Here is an 18,271-nt window from a genome sequence, read left to right as displayed (position 1 = left end):
CTAACTGGACCAGCCACATAAATACTTTGGCTACAAGAGCAGGTCAGAGGTTTGGTATTCTGCAGCAAGTGACTCACCTCCTGACTCCCCAAAGCCTTTCCACCATCTAAGGCACAAGTCAGGTGTGTGATGGAATACTCTCCACTTGTCTGGATGAGTGCAGCTCCAACAACACCCAAGAAGCTATTGGAATCAATGTTTAAGGACAGAGTGACTGAGCACTTAGAGAAATATGAGCAGATTCGAATCATAGAATAGTACAGCACAGAAGGAGGCCATTCGGCTCATCGAGTCTGCACCGGCTCTTTCGAAGAGCAATCCAGTTAGACCCACTCCCTGCAATTTTTTCTCCTTCAAGTAATTATCCAATTCCTTTTTGAAGGCTACTATTGAATCTGTATCCACCACCCTATCAGATAGTGCATTCCAAATCCTGACCATTCGTTGCGTAAAAACGTCTTTCCTCATGTCGCATTTGCTTCTTTTGCCAATCACCTTTAATCTGTGCCCTCTCATTATCGACCCTTCAGCCACTGGAAACAGTTTCTCCTTATTTACTCTATCTAAATCCTTCATGATTTTAAACACCTCTATCAAATCTCCTCTTAGCCTTCTCTGCTCCAAGGAGAACATCCCCAGCTTCTCTAGTCTATCTATGTAACGCCACTGTATACCTCCTGAAAAACAGCCATTCACAACTCTCTGTTTTTTATCCCTTAGCCAATTTTGTATCCATGATGCTACTGCTCCTCTTATTCTACGGGCTTCAGTTTTGCTAACAAGCCTAGTATGTGGTACTTTATCAAACGCCTTTTGAAAGTCCATATATGCAACATTTATTTTTATTCATTCACGGGATGGGGACATCGCCGACAAGGCCAGCATTTATTCCATATCCCTAATTGTCCTCAAGAAGGTGGTGGTGAGCCACCTTCTTGAATACAACTGCCAATTCAGAGGGCAGTTAAGAGTCGACCACATTGCTGTGGCTCTGGAGTCACATATAGGCCAGACCGGGTAAGGATGGCAGATTTCCTTCCCTGAAGGACATTAGTGAACCAGATGGATTTTTATGACAATCATGGTCATCATTAATGATACTAGCTTTTTATTCCAGATTTAATGTAGCTGAACTTAAATTCCCCAACTGCCGTGATGGGATTTGAACTCATATCTCCGGATCATTAGTCCAGGCCTCTGGATTACTAGTTCAGTAATATAACCACTATACCCTATCAACTGCACTGTCCTCATCCACTCTCTCTGTTACCACATCAAAAAACTCAATTAAGTTCATCAAACACGATTTGCCCTTAACAAATCCGTGCTGGCTCTCTGGAGAGAGCCAACATGGATTTGTAAAGGGTAGGTCATGTCTAATGAACTAAATTGTTTTTTTTGAGGATGTAACTAAAGTAGTAGACAAAGGAATGTCTCTGGATGTAGTTTATATAGATTCCAGAAGGCATTCGATAAGGTTCCACATAAAAGACTATTAGTTAAAATTAAAGCTCATGGAATTGAAGGCAAATTATTGACCTTGTTAGGAGATTGGTTAGGCAGTGGCAGACAGAGAGTAAGGATAATGGGTATGTACTCGAATTGGAAAGATGTGATTGGTGGTGTTCCACAAGGATCTGTACTGGGGCCTCAACTATTCACTATATTTATTAATGACTTAGATAACACAGTAGTCATATATCCAAGTTTGCTGATGACATTTATATTGGTTGTACAGTAAGTAGAGTAGACGGGAGCATAAAATTACAAAGCGACAATGATAAAATGAGTGGGCGAAACTGTGGCAGATGGATTTCAATGCAGGTAAGTGTGAGGTCATCCATTTTGGACCAAAAAAGGATAGATCTAAGTATTATTTAAATGGTGAAAAGCTAGGAATAGTGGAGGTCCAAAGAGATTTAAAATATAGTGGTCAAATACAAAAAATAATCAAAAAGGCTAATGGAATGTTAGCCTTTATATCTCAAGGGCTAGAATATAAAGGGGAGGCTATACAAAGTCCAGGTTAGACCATATCTGGAGTACTGTAGACAGTTCTGGGCACCACACCTTAGATTGGCCTTGGAAGGAGTGCAGCCCAGATTCACCAGAATGTCACCAGGGCTCCAAGGGTTCGATTAGGAGGAGAGATTACATAAACTGGGCTTGTATTCCCTGGAATATAGAAGGTTAAGGGGTGATCTGATTGAGGTTTTTAGGATTTTGAAAGCAATTGATAGGTTAGATAAAAACTTTTTCCACTGGCGGGGAAGTCTAGGACAAGGGGACATAACCTTAAAATCAGGGCCAGGCCATTCAGGAGGGAAGTTAAGTGTGGAACTCTCTTCCACAAAAAGCAGTAGCTGCTCAATTAATAATTTTCAATCTGAGATCAATAGATTTTTGCTAGACAAGGGTATAAAAGGATATGGAGCCAAGGCAGGTGGATGGAGTTAAGATTCAGATCAGCTATGATCTCATTGAATGGCAGAACAGGCTCATGGGGCTGAATGGCCTCCTCCTGTTCCCATGTTCCTAATAATGTACTAATTGTTCACAATGGTACAGCAGAGACACATGAGCAACAGCACTTCCTTTGATGCTGAAGTGTTGGAGGTCTTGCTGCAGGAAGTGCAATGAAGGAGGATGAAACAGCAAGCAGATACTCAGGTTTCCAGCTCCAGGCTCTTTGCTTTCAGGGGGTTTCTTAATGGTGTCAGCAGCCATGAAGTTAGCCCTGGTCTCCTAAAAGCCATTCCTCCAGAGTTCTTATGAAAATGCAGGCACCATGGATTGCCATGTCATTACTACTTCCTGGAAAATGACCATTGATGTGTACAATAACATTTCCGTGATCAGATAGCACCTGAAGAGTAGCTGAGTACAAACCATTGCTATTCCTGATGACTAAATAGGTATCATCCACATTGTCTTCCAATTAAAGGACTTCTTCCTGTCCTGTGCTGTGTCCTGTCCACTTGATGCCTTCGTTCAACAGAAAAAGTGATAGCGTATTGCTCCTTGTAAACATAGCATTTGTCACTTGCTTGATGCAAGCGTACCTCAGCTGCCAGGAGCACCTCTACTCCCATCCTCATCCCCAGTAACATATCCACTTACCATTTGTAGATCTGGGAATGCCACAGCTCTCAGCCGCTCCACCAGAAATGCCTTTGTTTGCATTAAGCTTCAGATTTTGCTCCTCCCAGTTGCCACATAATAGAAACCAAACCCACTCCATCCCTGCTTCAACTCAAGCCCAGCACCTGCTCCCGCTCTAACCCCATCCAAGTGCTATGCTCTCTGGTCCCATGTTACATTATCTATTCTTCTTGTACTCCATTTCCCACCTAACTCCTTTACTCTATGGCACATATCCCGGATTACCCATCAGTAATGCCATGATATATATACTATATATAAATTATTTTTATTGTTTAACCTCGTGATGATCTTAGAATAAACATAATTTATGTGGTCAAAAGATGGCCGGGATGGTGATGATGATGGAATGAGGGAATTTTTTTTTGAGCAGGATAAGAGATAATTACATGGATTCTACCTTTAAAAAAGTTTCATGACTTATCCATTATCATACCTGAAGTATTCATTCTTGAAGGATGATAATTGATGTCAAAAGCTATCGGTATTTTTGTGCCCTATATATTATATCAGAATTTTACAGCATACGAGGATACTATTCAACCACTTTGTCTGTTCCACTTCTCTGAAAGAGCTTCCACCATTCCATGACCTAACAATCCTCTGAATAAAAAAATTCTCCTAATGTCTTCATTCATTCTTTTTAGTTCTTAAAATTACACCCTCTAGTTACCTACTCGCTGACTAGTGAAAATAGATTTTCTCTATTTACCTTATTAAAACTCTTTATCATTTTCAATATCTATATCAAATCTCCTCTTAATCCTTTCTTCTTTAATGACAGGGACCCCAGTTTCTCTAGTCTGTCCACATAACTAAAGTTAATTCCTGGCATCAACTTAGTGAATCTAAAGGACTAATTAATATGTTGGGTTTTTTTATTCCTGAAGGTCAAAGAGTGGAGTTATTTTTTAACTTGCCTGTGTTACAGTGGTCCAATATTGGTGTTAGCTTTGTCTAGAGACAATGCAATAAAACATTGGAGAAACTTACTGGGACCTCACGATGTCGAGCAAGCAAAGCAGGAATATCCATTAAGGTCAGATGATTACATGTTTTGTGATTACTACAGTGATTCATATTTCCTATACCTCTCTAACTGACAGAAAGATCAGATAAGTATACTTGTGAGCTTGAATGTCTGCATAATATGTCTGGTGTGTGCCATTATTGATCAAATCCATGTCTAACTGATCAGCTACATAGTGGTAGAAATCAAAAAAGATCAGGGAGAATAATAAAGTTGGCCCTGATTTGCTTTCCAATAGGCATTCCAGTCTCCCCTTATGGTTTACATGTCGAAACAACAAAATGTGTTTTTTAACATATTTCATAAATGAAGATCATTTCTTATGCAAAGCTGATTTTTTACAGGACAATTTCAACTCTCCTAGATTAACAGAGCAGCTAAAATGGAGCAGCTCCATTTCCCGCCAGGTGAACCTGTAGGGGGAAAAATTCGGTATCGCCCCGTTTGGGGCGCCATTATCGGCTGTGCGCAAAGTTTAGCGCCTGGCGCTAATTATCGCCTCCAACAGCAAACTTGGCTTTTATCACCCCTGGAGGTGATTGGAACGCTAAATCAGGCGCTTCACATCTGTCTTAAGGCGCAAAGGCCAAGGAGCGAGGCGCTACCTCAGAGCGGTGGCGAAGCTCATGTGATGTCAGTCAGCAATGGAACACAGACACACTGGCACCGGCCAATTCTTAAAGGGGAGTTCTGACGAATGGTCATCAACCTGAAACGTTAACTCTGTTTCTCTCTTCACAGATGCTGCTTGACCTGCTGAGTTTCTCCAGCATTTTCTGTTTTTATCTTAAAGGGGAGGGTTGTTCTTGCTCTCCATCCACATCCTGCTCATTGCAGCCTTGAATCTCAGCCTGCAGAGACCTGTACATCAAATCTGCTGGAAAGAACAATGGAGAGACCCAGGGAAAGAGCTCAGCGTGCAGCCCCCACAGTCTCTTCTAAATAGATACAAGGAAGGGCAAATCAAAATGAACCTGCAAAGTGCTGCTCAGTATGCAAAACTCCTTCACACAGCGTTGAATCTCTCCAGAAGTCTCTCTCTCTCTCTCTCAGAATGCGTGGTGCACAAATGTCACCAACAAAAAAAGGCAGGAAGCGGTCGCCTTTAAATAACGCTCCCCCAGTCCCTTCCCGACTGCAAAACGCTCCTCTCAGCCTGTCGTTGCTAGCGGCAGGCGGTAAGGCAAGGGGCGCCACTCAATATCTGGTCCAGGGCGCTACCGGGGTGTTGCGCACTCGACTGACATCACGCTCTGCCAGCGCAGGAGATCGTGGCGGCAGTGTTTAGCGCTGCCGCAAAATGTCTAGTTAGTTTCGCGAGCGGCGCAAACATCGCCGCGCCCGGGCACTAGTTGCTTTGTGCCCCATTAGTGCCCTCTTACGGCGCTAACGGGAGGCGCAAACAACTGAACTTTTCCCCCATAGAGTTTAAAAACTTTCCTTAATGGGTTCCAGGGGATCAGCAGTGCCCCCCTGGGCCCTGCAAGGAAGGCTCAGGCCTCTACTGTCCCAGGCTCCCACTGCTCAAGCGTGAGACCCTCGCAACATCCTGGGTGCTCCCAGATTTCTGTCCTCCAAGCAAATCCAGACCCTGAAACCTTTCAGGCTGAATCCTGTTCTCCACCTACCACGCAGGTCATGGATCCCCTGCCCACCACACAGGGCCTGGACCCCTGCCCACCACGCAGGGCCCGGACCTCCGCTCACCGCGCAGGGCCTGTACTGTGACCATCGGGCATTTTCCCTCCTCATCCTCCTTGACCTGTCTACAGTCATTGACATCCATGGTTGTATGGTCTATCATCCTCCTCCAATGTCTCTTCTCCATTGTCCAGCTCAATAGGACTGCCCTTGCTTGCTCCACTCTTATTTATCCAATCATAGCCAGAGCATATCCAGCAATTACTTCTCTTCCCACTCTCACACCCATAGCTAGTCCCCAAGGATCTAGCCTTGGCCCCCTTCCTCTTCCTCATTTGTATGCTCGGCAATCATCTCTCTTGTCCCTTCCAATACCTCTGTTAGACCGCTTGTCTGACATCCAGTCTTCCACAAGCTGCAATTTTCATAGGCTAATGAGATTCTCAGGAAATTTTGGCATAACTCACCAATGGGAAGATCGGCATAAATTTCAGCATAACTTGCTGGTTATGCCATTTCAGTAAATTCTGGACCAAGATATTTACATCTGTACTCCTTGTTCTATTTTTTAGCCTACGTGCAAGATTTGCAGTAGAGGATGTTCCATTTAACCAGCTACATGGTAGTAGTAACAATGAAATTGCAATGAAGGAGTTGCGATATTTCTTCCCTCTTGAACACACATTGGTGGCAATTAAACCTGATGCTGTACGAGAATACAGAGGTAGGCAATAAGTAACATAGAGTAATGACAGCAGAGATAATATACAGTATTTGCTTAAAATCACAAAAGGGAAGCTAGATAAGTACATGAGGGAGAAAGGAATAGAAGGTTATGTTGATGGGGTTAGATGAAGAAGGGTGGGAGGAGGCTCATGTGGAGCATAAACACTGGCATAGACTAGTTAGACGAATGGCCTGTTTCTGTGATGTAAATACTATGTAATTTTATGAAGTTTTGGTGCAACCAGGAAATGCTCAATATTGGTTTTGAGCATTTTTAAAGTGTTTCAATTAGTAGGTATATATTTTTTCTTTGTTTAAACTTTTCAGAGATAAGGGATACAAAATAATGGCCCGCAATTTGCGGCTGGTAATAACGGTGAACTAACAGCGTTCGCTGTTATTACCCCATTGAAACTGACCACAACTTCAGGATGTTGCGCATGTGTATCTAAACGTGGAAATCCTGAAGTTGCGGTCAGTCATTCACTGCTCAGACACTGGCTGCGCTGTGGCCCTCCCCACTCCTATAGCCGGCGATTCAGTGAAATCAGAGAAACTGACAAAAACTTGGGCTTTTCTGCGGTAATGTCGCTGTTAAATACCCCTTTAAAAGTGGCCCTGAAAAACTAATTTTAATTTTGTGGAGTGTCAAATTTCTCCATTATGATAAAAATAAAATATTTAAGAAACTTAAAAAAAAGTTATTGGGGGGAAAATTTGCTCGTGCCTCCTTTGGGGTGATAACTTCACCAGCGCCCCGAAAAAGTTAGCGCCCCCATGCCCGAAATTCAATGGTAGCACCCCAAGCAGGAGGTGGAGCGCGACTGGAAGTGCTCCCCCTCCCTCTTGGGGCGCTCCCATTGAATATCGCGGCGCTAGGTGCGGCAGCGCCACACGTGCCGGCACGAAGCACCGTGGTATTGAGGCCTCCGTCCCCTGATTAAAGGGGAGGGGCCTAGCACAGCTCGCACCTGGGCCCTGCTGGGCCACCAGGGAGCGGGGTGCCGGCAAAAGAGCCCGGCACTCAAGAGGAGTGCCGAGCTGACAGATCGTGGCCAGCACCCCGCAGCAGGAGGCCAGAGGGGGCAGGTGCTGGCAGGCAACCCGAAAAAAATGGTCGTCTGGCACCTGCCCTTTAATTCTCGCCGCCCCGGCTGCAAAAACGCCCCCCCTGACCCTGTCAGACATAGCGTCTGGCGGTAGGTATGGGGGCGCGAGCCAAATTTGTGGCTTGGGTGTGAGCGGGGTGCTGCGCATGGCGATGACATCATTGTCTGAGGCGCAGCGCCGCGGGGTGCTACCAGCTACTGCTGCCGCTAACCTCCCACTGAATTTCGTGGGAGGCGTTAGTGGCGACGCACCCGGGCGCCAGTTGCTTTGCGCCCTGTTAGCACCCCCTTGGGGCACTAACGGGAGGCGCAAAGCAACCGAATTTTTCCCCCTATATTTTAAAAAAATTTGTTCATATTTATTTCAGGTTTACCTTTACCCCATGTGAGAGCCCCAATCTTTGTTTTGCTCTCTGTAACATTTTTTAAAAGTCCAAATAAAGCATTTCTTCACTTCCTGGTTCCCTGCCTGTGAGAATTCTGCATTGTGATTGGCTGCTTAGACAGCTTGTTGCCATCTGAGCAGCATCGCATTAGGGATCCCCACTATACTACACTGATCTCAATTGCACATCGAAAAAGGCAAACTTCTCGCCACAAAGATCTTTGTGGGCAACTTTCTTCGGGGCAGGCAGCGAACACCTTTGCTTCATTGCTGACTGCAAATTCCAGGCCAATAAATGTTTTCCAGTATACTTATGGGTCTAGAAATTTACCAGAGCTGTTTTGGGGCATAAACAGGCACTTAAGCCTCCAATATGGCGGGAAGGAAGGATGTGCTCATTACTAGCTGGAAGTGTGCTGCCCGCCGTATTGGCGTAGGGAGTAAAATAGGTGTCCAGGGCCCGCACCTGAAACACAGCTTCTTTGCTTATGCATATAAGGGCCTAACACCTTTTTGAGGCCCCCGATGCAAAATTAGGTTGCCCTGAATGCAGCTAGCGCCAGGTTGGCTGCATTCAGGAAAACCAAGTCTACATGTGGCTTAACCAGCAGTCTTTAAAGGGACCACTGCAGGCCGCCACTAAAGATATAAGTTTGTAAAGCATACTGACCTGAATGTGGAGTTGGGAGGACCCCATATTAAAACTGCGGGCCACTGCTGGCCACCTCTCACCCCTATCCGATCGACCGATGTCCCACTCACCCGATTGACCCTCTCCCAGTTCATTGCCCCCTCTCCTGGTTACCCTCCTCCCGATCACACCCTCCCCTGGTCACTCCCCACCCGGTCGCATTCCCTTCCTCTTTAACGATCTACCTGAGATCAGCTCTTCGTAAACAACTCAGGCATCATATAAGGAATATAAGTCATAATACCCCCAGGAGATAGCCACTTGAACAGAGACTTGAACACAAAATCTAAGCTGACACTCCAGTGTAGTACTGAGGGAGTGCTGCAATGTTGGAGGTGCCACTGAGGTTAAGACGTTAAACTGAGGCCCCGTCTGCCCTCTCAGGTGGACGGAAAAGATCCCATGGCAATATTTCGAAGAAGTGCAGGAAAGTTATCCCGGGTGTCCTGGCTAATATTTATCCCTCAATCAATATCACTAAAAAAACAGATTTTCTGGTCATTATCACATTGCTGTTTGTGGGAGCTTGCTGTGAGCAAATTGGCTGCCGCATTTCCTACATTACAACAGTTACTACACTTCAAAAGTACTTCATTGGCTGTAAAGCACTTTGGGACGTCCGGAAATCATGAAAGGCGCTATATAAATGCAAGTCTTTCTTTTTTTAACCCTAGATGCTATTATAGCCAAGATCCAAGAAGCAAGCTTTACAATCTCTGCAGTGAAATCAGTTGAGATGTCCCAAGAGATAGCAGCAAAGTTCTACAAAGATCATGAAGAAGAGCCATACTTCAAACAACTGATAGAATACGTATCTCAGTAAGTATCTGCTAAAGCAAATAGTCCTTGCTTGTTGAAACTGAGTTCACCCACTCCCAATGTACCGTAAAGACCCCAAATATCATAGAAAAGATGCACAACTCCTTAGTAATCTCCAGTCCATGTATGATAAATGCAGTATCGCCAAAAAATGAGACAAAGAATGGGTTAGCCATGATCCTTTCAGTACTGGGATCTAATTGGAATGCAACCTGGACTAATGGAATGAAAATATCTTCACGGGGAATCTCTAATCTCCCGCCTTAACCTCAGCGCAACATTGGTGGAAAGTCCAGGGAAACAGCATAAACAGACATTATTGCATCTTCTCCAGTGTTTCCTCTGTAGCTACATCGTGATATCGGAGAACCCCCTCATGGAAATTGTACCTGGTTATCTCTGCCATGTGTAAAGGTTCTACATGAAGTAGATTTGATAAGACTATTCATAAATTGGCAGTCTTTCTCAGAGAAAAATTGTGGGTAATAGAAATACGAAACACATAAAGGGAGGAGCCGAGGTTAGGTTGACACTGGAAAGACCTAAGGTTAATGAGCACAAAGAAATTACCAAAAATACATTATTTAGCGCATTGTATCAGAAAATGCGATGTTCATCATTCATAACTCATCTAGCTTAGTAACCATTATATCCCATGTATTTAAGTCATCAAAAGAATGCTCCCAATCAACCTCTGAACCAACTATAGGGATCTAGACCACAAAAATCAGGGACAAATGACCAAAATCAGGTGAACTTACCACTTTGAAACTGTCTTTAGCCCTATGACTGCAAGCCTTATCATTTTAATATAGTGCTTACACATGCCTCCATAACATTAAGGAGAACTTTAACTGCCAGCGGGTTTCTGCCAAGAAACCACTGGTTTCAAATAGTTTCCCGCCTGCCCATAACAGAATGAGGCCTCATTAATCGAAAGAGTTTATTACAAAGGGATTGGAGTATAAGAGTAAAGAAGTCTTACTATAATTATATAGGGCCTTGATAAGCCCACACCTGGAGTACTCTGTACAGTTTTGGTCTCCTTACCTAAAGAAGGATATACTTGCCTTAGAGGGAATACAACGAAGGTTCACTAGACTGATTCCTGGGATGAGGGGATTGTCCTGTGAGGAGAGATTGAGTAGACTATGCCTATATTCCCTAGAGTTTAGAAGAATGAGAGATGATCTCATTGAAACATATAGGCCTAGAAATTGAGTTTGCGCTGCGCCAGGGCTTTAGCGCCGGAAGTTAGCGCCGGCGCTAAGTCCCTTTGCGCGCGCCAAAAATTCAGTAGCGCCGCGCCCAAACGGCTGCCGGCGCTACTGAAGGGTTTTAGCGCCTGAAAACTGGCGCAACGCGCCGCATTGCGGCGCTATTCCGGCGCTGTGGCGCCCGCTGCGGTGCGGCAGGCTCGGGAAGTGCAGGCCTCCTCCTTCCGTTAAGGAGGAGCTGCCTGCACCCGGCCGCGGCCCGCGCAAATCTCTTAAAAAATGAGCCCGGCACCTCGGACAAGTGCCGGGCTTGCATCTGTTCCGGAGGTGGGGGGGGGGGGGGAGAAGTCCGGGGAGGGAGCTGCGGGCAGGCGGCCGGCGGGAAAGCGGCCGGCCGCCGCGCCTCCTTAAAGCGCCGGCGCAGACTCCGGCAACACTCGTTTGCCGGAGTCTTAGTTGCGGCTGCCACTGGCGAGGCGGCCGCAACTGAATTTCGGCTTGGGGCCGGGTTACCACGGCAACCGGGACGCTGCGCACACCGATGACGTCATCGGTGCCGGCGCAGCGCTACCGGTCTACCGCCGCGGAAGGGCCCCAGGCAATTTAGGAACCGGCGCCAATTGCAGCGCTAGGCCCTCTAGCGCCGCAAAATCGGTGCTAAGGGCACTGAATTTCTAGGCCATAATATCCTTAATTGGCTTGACAGGGTAAATGCTGGGAGGATGTTTCCCCTGGCTGGGGAATCTAGAACTAGGGGTCACAGTCTCAGAATAAGGGGTCGGCCATTTAGGACTGAGATGAGGAGAAATTTCTTCACTCAAAGTATTGTGAATCTTTAGAATTCTCTACCCCAGAGGGCTGTGAATGCTCAGTCGTTGAATGTATTCAAGACAGAGATCGATAGATATTTGGATATTAAGGGAATCAAGGGCTATAGGGATAGTGCAGGAAGGTGGAGATGAGATAGAAGATCAGCCATAATCTTATTGAATGGTGGAGCAGGCTCGAAGGGCCGAATGGCCTACTCCTGCTCCTATTTCTTATGTTCTAATGAGTGGGGCCCACTCATCTCCATGCCTGAATTCCCAACATGGACTCTTGGCATGCAAAGCTCTTCACAGGGAGTGCACATTAGTAAAACCCACCCTTTGTTTTCTATGCTTACCCCAAAATTAAGTCAGAGGGCACATCTCATTTTCTATAAAAATTTTATATTACTCATTGAAATATGGTTGTTGTACACATGAGGCTGAATCTTTGATTACATCATTTATTATCATCTTCCTCACTTTTCAAATATATTTCATCATCCACATACAAAGTTGTCTCCTACTTACCCTTTGATTTCTCTTAATTGAAGGTAAACATTTTATTTTATTATCTGGTCCAAGTACTGACTCCTCTTTCTAGTGTGACACTAGAACAGTGCCAATATTCAGGTGGGATTAGGGGAATCGTGTGATGCAGGGGCAGTGTCGCATTATTTTCCCATTTAAAAGACAATTACATATTTGTAGATGGAAGTTAAATTACACCCATTCAATCAGGCCCTACCAAAAGCAGATAATGTAACATCAATATCAGTCAGTGTATTTCAGACTGTTAGCAGTTTTCCTTCTGTTGTTTCAGGGGTCCATCCGTGATCATGATTCTTACCAAGGAGAATGCTGTTAGGGACTGGAGGGAATTGATGGGACCTGCAGACCTTGAATTGGCAAAGACCTCTTTTCCGAATTCCCTTCGAGCTCAGTTTGGCACAAGTATTTTACAGAATGGACTTCATGGTTCCTCCAGCGTAGAACATGCTAAGCAACACATTAAGTTTTTTTTTGGCGATACACTCCTGGATTCACTTGGAGTTCTTCTAGGTAATTCCATTATAGTTCCAATTTCCAAGTCAAATCTAGTGTTTGCATTTTTTAGTTCAACTCCTATGTGATACATAATCCATTTCCCATATCCTAATGCAAGTTTAATTTGCTACACAAATTTGCTAACCTGTGGGAGCCAATTTTCATGCACTGCCAGCACTCACTGTTCTGGGGCCAGTCTATTTATATTCTCATTCACAGCTCCAATTGCACATTTGGACAGGTGCAACGAGGCAGCCTAGTGGTGGGACTGAGCATTAACGAGTTCCATTTACACCAGTGGAACCAGAAAACTGTGTGCGGGGAAAATTTAAAAGGATGCAGACAATTTAATGCAAATGGCAGAATGCTCATTTGGAAATGCTCAAAACACCTTTAAGAGCCTTTGTCAATGCTTCTTTTTAATTAGTCCATGGGATGTGGGCGTCATTGGCAAGGCCAGCATTTATTGCCCTTGAGAAAGTGGTGGTGAGCCGCCTTCCTGAACCGCTGCAGTCCATGTGGTGAAGGTACTCCCACAGTGCTGTTAGGGAGGGAGTTCCAGGATTTTGACCCAGTGACGATGAAGGATCGGCGATATATTTCCAAGTCAGGATGGTGTGTGACTTGGAGGGGAACTTGGAGGTGGTGGTGTTCCCAGGCGCCTGCTGCCCTTCTTCTAGGTGGTACAGGTGGCAGGTTTGGGCGGTGCTATCGAAGAAGCCTTGGCGAGTTGCTGCAGTGGATCTTGTCGATGGTACACACCACAGCCACGGTAGAGGGAGTGAATGTTTAAGGTGGTGGGTGGGGTGCCAATCAAGTGAGCTGCTTTGTCCTGGATGATGGCAAGCTTTTTGAGTGTTGTTGGAGCTGCACTCATCTAGGCAAGTGGAGAGTATTCCATCACACTCCTGACTTGTGCCTTGTAGATGGTGGAAAGGCTTTGGGGAGTTGGGAGGTGAGTCACTCGCCACAGAATACCCAGCCTCTGCTCTTGTAGCCACAGTATTTATGTGGCTCGTCCAGTTAAGTTTCTGGTCAATGGTGACCCCCCAGAATGTTAATGGTGGGGAATTTGTCGATGGTAATGCCGTTGAATGTCAAGGGGAGGTGGTTGGATTCTCGCTTGTTGGAGATAGTCATTGCCTGGCACTTGTGTGGCGTGAATGTTATTTGCCACTCATCAGCCCAAGCCTGAATGTTGTCCAGGTCTTGCTGCATGCGGGCATAGACTGCTTCATTATCTGAGGAGTTGCGAATTAAATTGAACAGTGTGCAATCATCAGCGAACATCCCCACTTCTGACCTTATGATGGAGAGAAGGTGATTGATGAAACAGCTAAAGATGGTTGGGCCTAGGACACTGCCCTGAGGAACTCCTGCAGTGATGTTCTAGGGCTGAGATGATTGGTCTCCAACAACCACAACCATCTTCCTTTATGCTAGGTATGACTCCAGCCAGTGGAGGTTTTCCCCCTGATTCCCATTGATTTCAATTTTACTAGGGCTTCTTGATGCCACACTCGGTCAAATGCTGCCTTGGTCTCATGGATAATAAACTGCAGCTCTGGAGGCAGTAGGGGACAGAATGATGTACAGCGTAGATACCCCTTTCGAGACTGTGCTGAATGCAGTGTCTCAGGGCTTTGAGGATATGATAGTTGTCATTAGAGCAGCCGTCTGCTCATCATTGGGGCTGCAGATCCAAGGCTAAGTGTAATGGTGAGACCAGGGGTCCACCTGCCTGATGCAAGACAGCAGCACATGCCAGGCCTCCAGCCTTCCCCCTCAAAGCACCACACCAGTGGAAGGTGGGAGGCGAGAGCAGGCTGTCCAGAAGCCTCCATGGATGCAGACAAGAGCTGCTCCCTGGCAGGAGCAAGCTGCCATGAGACAAGGACCACCTTAGTCCCATGACACTTCTGTAAAGCATGAGGAGCCAACCACCTCCTACGATCCTGGTTCTCAGGCAGCATTTAGAGGGAGCAATAGAATGGGTGATAGAAAGGTGTGAAGGCACGCAGGGGACGCACGGTGTTAGGAAAGAGTAGGGTGATTGTGTGCACTTTGCAATTATTGTATTAACGTAGATGGCATTTGTTATTCATGGAGGTTCCAGTTGTACAGAAAATGGTGCACTTATTTGGTGCTAACTTATTCACTCAGGTGATGATTACTGGCACGGTTATATCGGCTGATGTGTTGTCATTTAGTACGATGGGTACTGGATTGATTTAATTTGCAAGACAGTCAGGCTGCGATGTGAAAGGTAATTGTTGCAATGAAGAGAAGACTTCAGATATGATCGGTCCTTTGAAGCTGCTTGCAGCAGTTACGGAGGACTCCTTGGAGTGCAGGTCATTCTGATGGTCTGTTCCATTTTGTTCTGCATCCAAGGGAGCAAGTGTCTCCTCAGCCATGTCAAAGTGCAGCTGTTCCTGAAATGCAAAGATGTGAAGGGCAAAGCAGGCACTAATGTCCTTTAGAGAAGGAAATCTGCTGTCCTTACCTGGTCTGGCCTATATGTGACTCCAGACCCACAGCAATGTGGTTGACTGTTAACTGCCCTCTGAAATGGCCTAGCAAGCCACTTAGTTGTAACAAACCGCTACAAAACACAACAATAAAAAGAATGAAACCAGACGGACCACCCGGCATCAACCTCGGCACCGGCTACGGAAACGGCAACGACACACCCAGCCCAGTCGACCCTGCAACGTCCTCCTCATCAACATCTGGGGACTGGTGCCAAAATTTGGAGAGATGTCCTGACGTAAGAAAACTACAAGGCACTTGGTCTGAGTATTAAACAAGGCTTTAATCAACTGTTTCACAACATGGAGATCTAGTTGTGTCCTTCACTGGTTCCTGTTAAAGAATGTCCTGAACAAGCTGGGCCCATGCCCGAGTATTTATACTCTCTCTGGATAGCGCCACCAGCAGGCCGCCCAGTATTACTTCATAAGTCATTTCCACATGAATGACAAGATTCATGTCATGTCTCACAGACTAGTCAAACAACAGCCTGACATAGTCATACTCACAGAAACATACCTTTCAGCCAATGTCCCAAACTCCTCCATCACCATCCCTGGGTATGTCCTGTCCCACCGGCAGGACAGACCCACCGGGGTGGCAGCACAGTGGTATACAGTCGGGAAGGAGTGGCCCTGGGAGTCCTCAACATTGACTCCAGACCCCATGAAGTCTCATGGCTTCAGGTCAAGCATGGACAAGGAAACCTCCTGCTGATTACCACCTACCGCCTTCCCTCAGCTGATGAATCAGTACTCCTCCGTGTTGAACACCACTTGGAAGAAGCACTGAGAGTAGCAAGGGCACAGAATGTACTTTGGGTGGGGGACTTCAATGTCCATCACCAAGAGTGGCTCGGTAGCACCACTACTGACCGAGCTGGCCGAATCTGAAGGACATAGCTGCCAGTGTGGGCCTTCGACAAGTGGTGAGAGAACCAACACAAGGAAAAAACCTACTTGACCTCATCCTCACCACTCTACCTGTCGCAGTTGCATCTGTCCATGACAGTATTGGTATCAGTGACCACTGCACAGTCATTGTGGAGACGAAGTCCCGTCTTCACACTGAGGACACCCTCCATCATGTTGTGTGGCACTACCACCGTGCTAAATGGGATAGATTCAGAACAGATCTAGCAGCTCAAAACTGGGCATCCATGAGGCGCTGTGGGCCATCAGCAGCAGCAGAATTGTATTCCACTAAAATCTGTAACCTCATACCCCGGCATATCCCTCAATCTACCATCAAGCCAGGGGACCAACCCTGGTTCAATAAGGAGTGTAGAAGAACATACCAGGAGCAGCACCAGGCATACCTAAAAATGAGGTGCCAACCTGGGGAACCTGCAACACAGGACTACATGCATGCTAAAAAGTGGAAGCAGCATACTATAGACAGGGCTAAGCGATCCCACAATCAACGGATCAGATTCAAGCTCTGCAGTCCTGCCACATCCAGTCGTGAATGGTGGTGGACCATTAAACAACTAACGGGAGGAGGAGGCTCCATGAATATCCCCATCCTCAATGATGGTGGAGCCCAGCACATGAGTGCAAAAGACAAGGCTGAAGTGTTTGCAACCATCTTCAGCTGGAAGAGCCGGGTGGATGATCAATATTGGCCTACTCCTGAGGTCTCCACCATCACAGAAGCCAGTCTTCAGCCAATTTGATTCACTCCACGTAATATCAAGAAACGGCTGAGTGCACTGGATACAGCAAAGGCTATGGGCCCCGACAACATCCCGGCTGTCATGCTGAAGACTTGTGCTCCAGAACTAGCCGCGCCTCTAGCCATGCTGTTCCAGTACAGCTACAACACTGGCATCTATCCGACAATGTGGAAAACTGCCCAGGTATGTCCTGTCCACAAAAAGCAGGACAAATCCAATCCGGCCAATTACCGCCCCATCAGTCTACTCTAAATCATCAGCAAAGTGATGGAAGGTGTCATCAACAGTGCTATCAAGCGGCACTTACTCACCAATAACCTGCTCACTGATGCCCAGTTTGGGTTCCACCAAGACCACTCGGCTCCCGACCTCATTACAGCCTTGGTCCACACATGGACAAAGGAGCTGAATTCCAGAAGTGAGTGCCCTTGACATCAAGGCAGCATTTGATCGAGTGTGGCATCAAGGAGCCCTTGTAAAACTGAAGTCAATGGGAATCAGTGGGGGAAACTCTCCACTGGCTGGAGTCATACCTAGCCCAAAGGAAGATGGTTGTGGTGGTTGAAGGTCAATCATCACAGCCCCAGGACTTCGCTGCAGGAATTCCTCAGGGCAGTGTCCTAGACCCAACTATTTTCAGCTGCTTCATCAGTGACCTTCCCTCCAACATAAGGTCAGAAATGGGGATGTTTGCTGATGACTGCACAGTGTTCAGTGCCATTCACAACTCCTCTGATAATGAAGCAGTCCATGCCCGCATGCAACAAGACCTGGACGACGTTCAGGCTTCGGCTGTTAAGTGGCAGGTAACATTCGCGCTACACAAGTGCCAGGCAATGACTATCTCCAACAAGCGAGAGTCTAATCAGCACTCCTTCACATTCAACGGAATTACCATCGCTGAATCCTCCACCATCAGCATCCTGGGAGTCACCATAGACCAGAAACATAACTGGACCAACCACATAAATATTGTGGCAACAAGAGCAGGTCAGAGGCTAGGTATTCTGCGATGAGTGTCTCACCTCCTGACTCTCCAAAGCCTTTCCGGCATCCACAAGGCACAAGTAAGGAGTGTGATGGAACACTCTCCACTTGCCTGGATGAGTGCAACTCCAACAACACTCAAGAAGCTAGACACCATCCAGGACAAAGTAGCCCACTTGTTTGGCACCCCATCCACCACCTTAAACATTCACTCCCTCCACCACCAGCGTACCATGGCTGCAGTGTGTATCATCTACAAGATGCACTGCAGCAACTCGCCAAGGCTTCTTCGGCAGCACCTCCCAAACCCACGACCTCTTCCACCTAGAAGGACAAGGGCAGCAGGCGCATGGGAACACCACCACCTCCAAGTTCCCCTCCAAGTCACACACCATCCTGACTTAGAAGTATATCGCCGATCCTTCATCGTCGCTGGGTCAAAAT

The 18,271-nt window shown here is 46.5% G+C and overlaps 1 protein-coding gene across 1 annotated transcript in view; it reads left to right on the top strand.

Annotated features, from left to right (window-relative positions):
* LOC147115324 (uncharacterized) overlaps positions 1-18,271 on the top strand; it is a 94,446-nt gene that overhangs the window by 71,569 nt on the left and 4,606 nt on the right. Inside the window, exons 12-15 of the mRNA XM_085993766.1 lie at positions 4,094-4,201; positions 6,406-6,557; positions 9,419-9,563; positions 12,410-12,648. Coding sequence (XP_085849892.1) covers positions 4,094-4,201; positions 6,406-6,557; positions 9,419-9,563; positions 12,410-12,648 — 644 coding nt within the window. The remainder of the gene's footprint in view (positions 1-4,093; positions 4,202-6,405; positions 6,558-9,418; positions 9,564-12,409; positions 12,649-18,271) is intronic.

The sequence above is a fragment of the Somniosus microcephalus genome, chromosome 7, assembly GCF_052327205.1.
Source record: "Somniosus microcephalus isolate GS21.2 chromosome 7, FLI_Smic_1.0, whole genome shotgun sequence".
NCBI lineage: Eukaryota > Metazoa > Chordata > Chondrichthyes > Squaliformes > Somniosidae > Somniosus > Somniosus microcephalus.
Note: the sequence above shows the minus strand (reverse complement) of the source record. Positions and strands in the feature narration are given on the sequence as shown.